At 58.2% G+C, this 7,554-nt stretch overlaps 1 protein-coding gene across 1 annotated transcript; it reads left to right on the plus strand.

Annotated features, from left to right (window-relative positions):
• The first annotated feature begins 1,672 nt into the window (after positions 1–1,672).
• NOL12 (nucleolar protein 12) lies at positions 1,673–6,714 on the plus strand. Its single transcript, XM_036865380.1, has 6 exons — positions 1,673–1,827; positions 3,695–3,800; positions 4,087–4,135; positions 4,668–4,810; positions 5,767–5,864; positions 6,273–6,714. Exons 1-6 carry the CDS (start codon positions 1,745–1,747, stop codon positions 6,436–6,438), a joined length of 645 nt encoding a protein of 214 aa, XP_036721275.1. The 5' UTR covers positions 1,673–1,744; the 3' UTR covers positions 6,439–6,714.
• The last annotated feature ends 840 nt before the right edge of the window (positions 6,715–7,554 follow it).

Genomic DNA, 7,554 nt, shown 5'->3' on the forward strand with positions numbered 1-7,554 from the left:
ACCTCCACAGAAGGCGGCTCGCTGGGCATCTTTTTGGGGGGCATCACTGCATCCAAGGCAATGCTTCCTCCCAGGAGGAGGGTGCCAAGGGTGGCATGGGGCATGGCCACTAGGGGGTGGCAGAGGGTCAGAGGGGCAGTTGTTCATCACCCTGAAGCCCCCCGCTGTGCCCTGGATTTGAGGATAACTTCCTCTCAGTGCCCAACGTGGAATCCCCCAGGCGGAGGACCCTTGTGGAATGGGTTCAACATTCGTGGAGAGATGCACCTACTGTGTGCCTAGCTCCTTTCAAAACTCATGGTCAGGGTCTGCGTCTTGCCCTCCGGAGGGGGTGTGCTGCTATTGGGAGAGTGATTCCTCAGGCCAGTGCCCCAGGATGCTGGGCCATGAGGCCAGTGACCCAGGTCAAGTCCCAGCTTTACCAAAGAACAGCAGTGTAACCCTGGACAAGTCGCTTCCCCTCTCTGAGATAACAGTTGCCTTCTCTGTGTGCCTGGCACACAGTAGGCACTCAATATGTGTGTGCTTACTTGCTCTCTGGGCTCCAGTCACTTGTCAAAGAAGACCATTGGGTCCTAAGAGTCTGTTATCTGCACTCTCGTACTGTTCTGGGGTCACCTCCTCTGGGAAGCCCTCCACACTGGAAGAGCCAACCCTGAGCTCCTCCAGCCTCCCGTGCACCTCACAGCAGAGGTGTCATCCCCTGGACTGTAATGATCATTGACCCTGTGGACCTGTGAGTCCTTAAGGGCAAGGGCAGCAGCTTGTCTGCAGTACCCAGCACAGATGAGTTGAGAATGGGAGATTCAGGCATACAATCCCAGCTACTAAAATTCCCCTTCAGGTGTTTTACTTACTGCCTTCACATTCATGCCCTCATTTTTAGTAGAGGATGTGTTACTACATCCCAACTCCATACTTGGGGAACTGAGGCACAGAGAGGGGTGATGGCTTGTGTAGCAAACACATGTGTGGCATGTATTATGTTATACATACACGCTACATAACTCACTTATCCCTCACAATCAGGGTTCTCAAAATTTGGTCTGTGGGCCAGCAACAGCAGCATCACCTGAGAACTTGCCTGAAGTGCATATTCTGGGGCTCACTCCAGAACTGCTGAATCAGAAACTCTGGAGTGGGCCCAAGCGATCTGGGTTTCAGCAAACCCTCCAGGGGATTCTGATGCACGCCAACGTTTGGAAACCACTGCCTTACAATACCTACCAAGTCACTATGATTAGTCCTCTTTTACAAACAGGGTGATTGAGGCACAGTGAAGGCAACTGGTCCAGGACCATACAGCTGTAACTGGGGTACCAGGATTCTAATCCAGGTAGTTTGGCTCCAGAAACGTGCTCTTGGAGACCACCACGGAGTTGACATCCAAATCAAAAGAAGGATCAGCAATCTTTGGCCATTCACTAATAACTCTGTATTGAGCACCTACTGTGTGCAAGGTACCGTGCTAGGCGCTGGGACCTCTGGGTCTCGCTCTCACCGTTGTTAGTCTAAGAGAGGGACTGGGGCTGGGAGTCGCGGCGGTTGGTTGGGGAGGGGCAGGAATCTTGCCTGTTACAGGCAGAAGAGAGGGACGGGGAGACGGGCTGGGCGGCCCCTTTAAAAGGCGGGGCCTGGCGAGCGGAACTGCGGGGCGTCTCTGAGGGGCACTTCCGGGAGGCTGGAAGCGCTACACCCGGAAGTGTCAGGTGAGAGGGAGCCGCGCCGCCGAGGCCTCACCGCTATGGGCCGCAACAAGAAGAAGAAGCGAGATGGCGACGGCCGGCGGCCGCGGCTCATTTTGAGCTTCGACGAGGAGAAGCGGCGGTGAGTGTCAAGGCTGGACCGTATCCTCTTCGGGCCGCCGGGCAAGGCTAAGGCCAGCTCCGCTGGCACACGCTCACGCGGAGGGCCCTTCCGGTCCCGCCCTCTGGGCGTGGTGCGAAGCTCCCGCGGAAGGAAGCGGGCGCTCTGGGCCCCCAGCCCAGAGGAATGGAATCGTCCACCCCGCCCTTACTTCTCTTTTCGGCTCCCCAACCCGGCCGGCGCTGCTGTACGCGCCGCCGGAGAGCGGGGAGCTCGGGTCTCTGAGCGGTGGCTTCGACCTCCCTAGCCCAGCCCGGCGGCCCCGCACACAGCAGACTCAGCTGTTTTTTTTTTTTTTTTTTTTTGTTTTTTTTATAGCTGCTTTATTTATTTATTTATTTATTTTTGGCTGTGTTGGGTCTTCGGTTCGTGCGAGGGCTTTCTCTAGTTACGGCAAGTGAGGGCCACTCTTCATCGCGGTGCGCGGGCCTCTCACTATCGCGGCCCCTCCCGTTGCGGGGCACAGGCTCCAGATGCGCATGCTCAGTAGTTGTGGCTCACGGAACCAGCTGCTCCGCAGCATGTGGGATCTTCCCAGACCAGGGCTCGAACCCGTGTCCCCTGCATTAGCAGGCAGATTCTCAACCACTGCGCCACCAGGGAAGCCCCGACTCAGCTGTTTTTGATGACCGATGAGTGAATAAAACGAGTGGCTTAAATTCATTTATTCACCGGGCGATTACTAAGCTCCTTTGGGGTGTGCGCGCCAGGCCTCGGGATCCCTGAGTCAGACCCCTAAGCCTTAGCGTCCGGCCCATCACATGTCCCCCACTCAGAGTGCCACCTGGGCATATGGTAGTGGGTCAGCGAAAAGCCTAGCGTTGGGCCGCGGAACAGATGGGAATGGTGCAGCAGGCTCTAGAGAGATGAGAGGGGCTGAGATCAGATAGGGGGAGGGAGGGAAATGCTGAAGCATCATCAAGAAACTCAGGATGGGACTTCCCTGGTGGCGCAGTGGTTAAGAATCCGCCTGCCAATGCAGAGGACATGGGTTCGAGCCCTGGTCCGGGAAGATCCCACATGCCGCGGAGCAACTAAGCCCGTGAGCCACAACCACTGAGCCTGCGCTCTGGAGCCCGCGAGCCACAACTACTGAGCCTGCGTGCCACAACTACTGAAGCCCATGCGCCCAGAGCCCGTGCTGCGCAACAAGAGAAGCCACTGCAATGAGAAGCCCACGCACCGCAACGAAGAGTAGCCCCCACTCGCCGCAACTAGAGAACGCCCGCGCGCAGCAACGAAGACCCAATGCAGTCAAAAATAACAAACAAATAAAAAAAACTCAGGGTGGCATCAACACAACTTACAGATGAGTCCAGGGGCGGGGTCCTGGGCAAATGGGGGGTTGGTCCAATGGAAAGTTCGTGGAGGTGTGGGTGAGGGTGGCTTTGAAAGCCCCACTAGAAGTGGCTTAATTCACTGAGTAATGGAGTTTGCCAGAGAAGAAGGGACCCTCACCTGTTCTAGGTTCAAAGGCCCTCAGCCTGTGCCCACCACCTGGCCCTGTTGCTGGCAGCTGAGAGCCCTGGAGGGTAGTGAGTGGAGAGAGGCAGCATCTCCCTCTCTTTCCCTAACCTTACACTCTCTGTGATCTTGGGCAAGTAACCTTGCCTCTCTGTGCCTCAGTGTCTCCCATCTGTAAAATGGGGATGGGTACCTACTACGCAGGTTGCTGTGAGGATTACATGAGTTAACATGTACATTTTTGGAATGGTGCTTGGCACATGGTGAGTGCAGTATTAGGTGTTTTTTGTTTTTTGTTTTCTCTTTCTGGAACAAGCCCTTCTTTCCTTGTATCCTGACTTTCTTTCTTGCCTCTCTGCTGTAGGGAGTACCTGACAGGCTTCCACAAGCGGAAGGTGGAGCGGAAGAAGGCAGCCATTGAGGAGATCAAGAAGCGGCTCAAGCAGGAGCAGAAGAAGCTCCGGGAGGAGGTGCAGAGGGAGAGGGCGGGAGAGTGTCTCTGACTCCCTGGGGACTTGCAGCCTCGATGGCCCGAAAAGGGGCACCTGCAGGGATGAGGGGAGGTGTGGGCAGGCCTGGGGAGCAGTTTATACAGATAGAGACGCCGTGGGCCCAGGTCTGGGGAAGGTTTAAGGTGAGATCTCCTGATCTTTCTCTTCAAGCCATGGTCTTACTCACCCTGGAGGTGAGCAGTGCCTCTGCCTGAGGTTGAGCTGAGAGGCCATACTCACCATGTTCCCTTCCCTTTGGTTTCAGCGCCACCAGGAATACTTGAAGATGCTGGCAGAGAGAGAGGAGGCGCTGGGTAATCCCATCCTTGGCCTGTCCTGGAGAATAGCCAACAGGCTGAGTTTATTTATTCCTTGGTGGGTGGGAGCGGAGGGGTGTGAGGGCTGCACGGAAGCTGACATCCCTTGCTTTAGGGGTCTTGGTGGTGACCTGGCAGCCAGGGGTAGTCCTCAGCTGTCTCTAAATGTCTGGATCAGAGACCAGGAGGAGATCCAAACCTCTTGGTAAACCGATCGTGAGCAGAAAGGCCAGCTTCTGAGGCCTGGAGGGACTGGGGGTGGAGGGGTAGGGGAAGCAGCAGCTCCTGGTGTGGCCCCAGCTTTGTCCTGGGGGATCAGGGGGTCTGAGGTCTCCTTGGAGCATGAAGGGAAGAGTTGGGGGTCATTTACAGCATTTGCAGGCCACTCTCTGGAGCTGGGGACTTCCTGGATGCCCTCCGATAGAGCAGGGGGGCCACTGCACTCCAGGGCTGGGGGCAGGGGGCGGTGGCTGGAGCCTGCTTACTTGTGCCCTGGGGCTGAGGCCTGGCTCTGTGCCCACCTGCACAGAGGAGGCGGACGAACTGGACCGGCTGGTGACAGCAAAGACAGAGCCGGTGCAGTACGACCACCTCAACCACACGGTCACCGTGACCACCATCAGCAACCTGGACTTCTCAGCGGCCCGGCTGCTCGGACTGCCCCCGCCTGAGGTGGGTCTCCCTCGCAGCCCCAGGGAAGAAGGGACACAGGGGCAGCCTGGCTGGCCAGGGGGTCACTAAGTGTGGGTGCATGTCATGGGATTCCAGTGTGAGGGCCTCTTTCCTCTGGGGCACCCTCCAGGGCCTGGACAAAAGCCCCGAGCCTGGGGCTTCAGAGGCCGGCTCCACCACTAGTGGCTGTGGGAACCTGGGCAGGTCTCTCTGCCTTGTCTGCTTCCCTTCACCACTACCTTGGGGTCACTGACGATAGCAGCTGCCTCGTGGGGTTGCTGTGGAGGATAAAAGTGGTCGATCCACTAGAAGCACTTGAGAGAGCAGTGATCACTCCCACTGCACGGTATGTCTCTGTGCCCTGACCTGTGGGGTGTGAGTCATAACAAGTTCCAACCAGCATTTTTTTTTTTTAAAGAAAAGGAACACAATATCGTTGAAAATATCAGAAAGCATCACAGCAAGTGCTGCCTTATGAAACGTTTGTTTCAGTTAAACTTGTGTTTGGGTCGCCTAGGGGTTTATATGCGTGTGCACGTACAGTCACCAAGTAAACCACATCCCCGAGCGTGGGTTACGGTGTCCTTGAGTTCGAGGGCCACTGCTTTATCACATCCTTTCTGAGCTCACACTCACCTTGCATGTGGTGCTCTTTCTTCTGTAAGGTCTGATGCAAAGACCAGTCTCGTCCCCATCTTAGAGTTCGTTCATTTGTGAGTGTTTGAGTGTGTTCACTGTAGGCTGTGGCGGTGGAGGACTTTGGAATCCAGCTCTGCCCGTGTCATCCCTGCTTTAGGGCACACGTGGCCTTTCCGCCCACGGCCTTCTGTGAGCCCCGACCCCGGTGAGGGAGGCGGCAGGTCATGCGCCCGCGCGACAGAGCCGCAACTGCTCAGGGTGCCCAGGCCCCCCGATCCAGCGCTCCCTGTGACGGTCCTTGTCCTGCGCTTCTTTAGCAAGGGCCCGGGCCCAGGTCTGAGGAGGACGCGTCATCCGTGGAGAAGCCGACCAGAGCCTTACCCAGGAAGTCCAGAGACCCTCTGCTGTCCCAGCGGTGAGCCCTGGCCTGTCCTCCCCTGTGGGCCTGCTGCTATGGCTGGCGTTGTGAGGGCGGCCTGTGGTGGGTGATGTGGGGCCCATGTGGGGCCCTGGGCAGCGCTCTGCTCTGCTTGTCAAGTGGTCCTCGGCCTCCCTCACTGCCCCCCACCTCCAACCCCTGAGAATGTCTGACCCTGGGTACCCTTAGTGCCTGGGGTAAGGGCCTTTCTTGCCGTGAGCTGAGGAGCTGGCAGGCCCTCTGGGGACAGAGCATGCTGCCTTTGGAATGGCGTCCATGGCCTGTCCTGACTTCCCCTCCATGAGCTGGGCTGTCAGTCCCCCCCCCCGCCCAAACTTCCACCCGCACCCTGTTCCCCAGGGTAGACTGAGGCCCGAGCCTCACCAGCCTTCCGCCCTCCCACAGGATCTCCTCTCTCACGGCCTCGCTGCACGCGCACAAGCGCAAGAAGGTCAAGAGGAAACATCCCAGCCGGGCCCAGAACTCCACCAAGAAGCCCCCAAGCGCCACTCGTACCAGTAAGACCCAGCGCCGCCGGCTGACAGGCCAAGCCCGGCACAGTGGGGAGTGAGCCCTGAGACCCAGGCCGTGCCCCAGCCTTGGCTGCAAGGACCTGTCCTGTCCCAGCTTGGCTGTCCCGTAAGCCAGCCTGCACCCAGGCGCTGACTCCCCGGCCCAAACTTGGGAGGCCAGCACCTCTCCGGCCTGGGGCTTGGACTCCAGCCAACGCAGGCAGCTGAGAGCTGGCCTCCGCCAGGGGGAGCCTCCAGGGCCACGTTTGGGGCATCTTCCCAAATGTATACCCCACCGAACCTTGATTACATTTGTGAAAGTAAGCGCACGTGTGGTCGGTTTGTCCCTGGCCCCAATGCCACGCGCCGAGGGCAGGCGTTTGGGGTGGAGGGAGCTGCTGGGGTGTGGGTCATCCTCACTGTCCAGCAGTCCTCCCTGTGGGCACGAAACGGTAGCGCTAGGTCCGGGCCCCCAACCCGGGTGAAGGCCAGCGCCACCACTGGTAGAAGCCAGGGTCTCCCTGCTGCTCTGGAACCTGGGCCGGTGGGTGAGCAGGGCTGGGCTCTGCCTTTTCCTGGCTGGGACTTTTTGCCTCTTCCTTCTCCTTGGCCTTGTTGGCCTCCTTAGCTGACATTGAAGGGGTGGAGACGGGGGAGTCCCGGAGTATTCCTCCCCCCCCAAACTTGGGCAGCTTCCCCAGGCTTCCAGCAGCTCCCAGACAGAGCCCAACAAAGAAGGAACGATTAGTCCCTTGTAAAGAAAATACATCTCCACTCGCCTGAAAGCCTGGCCCTTTCAGAGCAGGCCCCTCACGAGGCCGGCTGGTGCTCGGTGAGGCCTGCTGCTTTTTCACATTCTTTCAGGGAGACCTTCAGAGCCGATGGAAACCAGCCTGTTAGTGACCCACGTCACTCACACTCCCCGCTCTTCTCCTGACCGAGCTGGGCTGGTGGCAGAATCCAGGTCCAGCTGCGTCAGGTGGATGCGATGCCGGTGAGGACAGCCGGAGCATCTGTTCTGGAGACTGTCAGACCCCACTTGCGCTGACTGGTTCCTGTGACTCTGGGCCAGGGCACAGGAATTTCAGGTTGCGCCCTGATTAGTGGAGCTGTGTCGGGCCCTGACACTAGGACTGCAAAGGCGAGACACATGAGCTCTAGGCCCCTGTGCAGCT

This window comes from Balaenoptera musculus, chromosome 10, assembly GCF_009873245.2.
Source record: "Balaenoptera musculus isolate JJ_BM4_2016_0621 chromosome 10, mBalMus1.pri.v3, whole genome shotgun sequence".
NCBI lineage: Eukaryota > Metazoa > Chordata > Mammalia > Artiodactyla > Balaenopteridae > Balaenoptera > Balaenoptera musculus.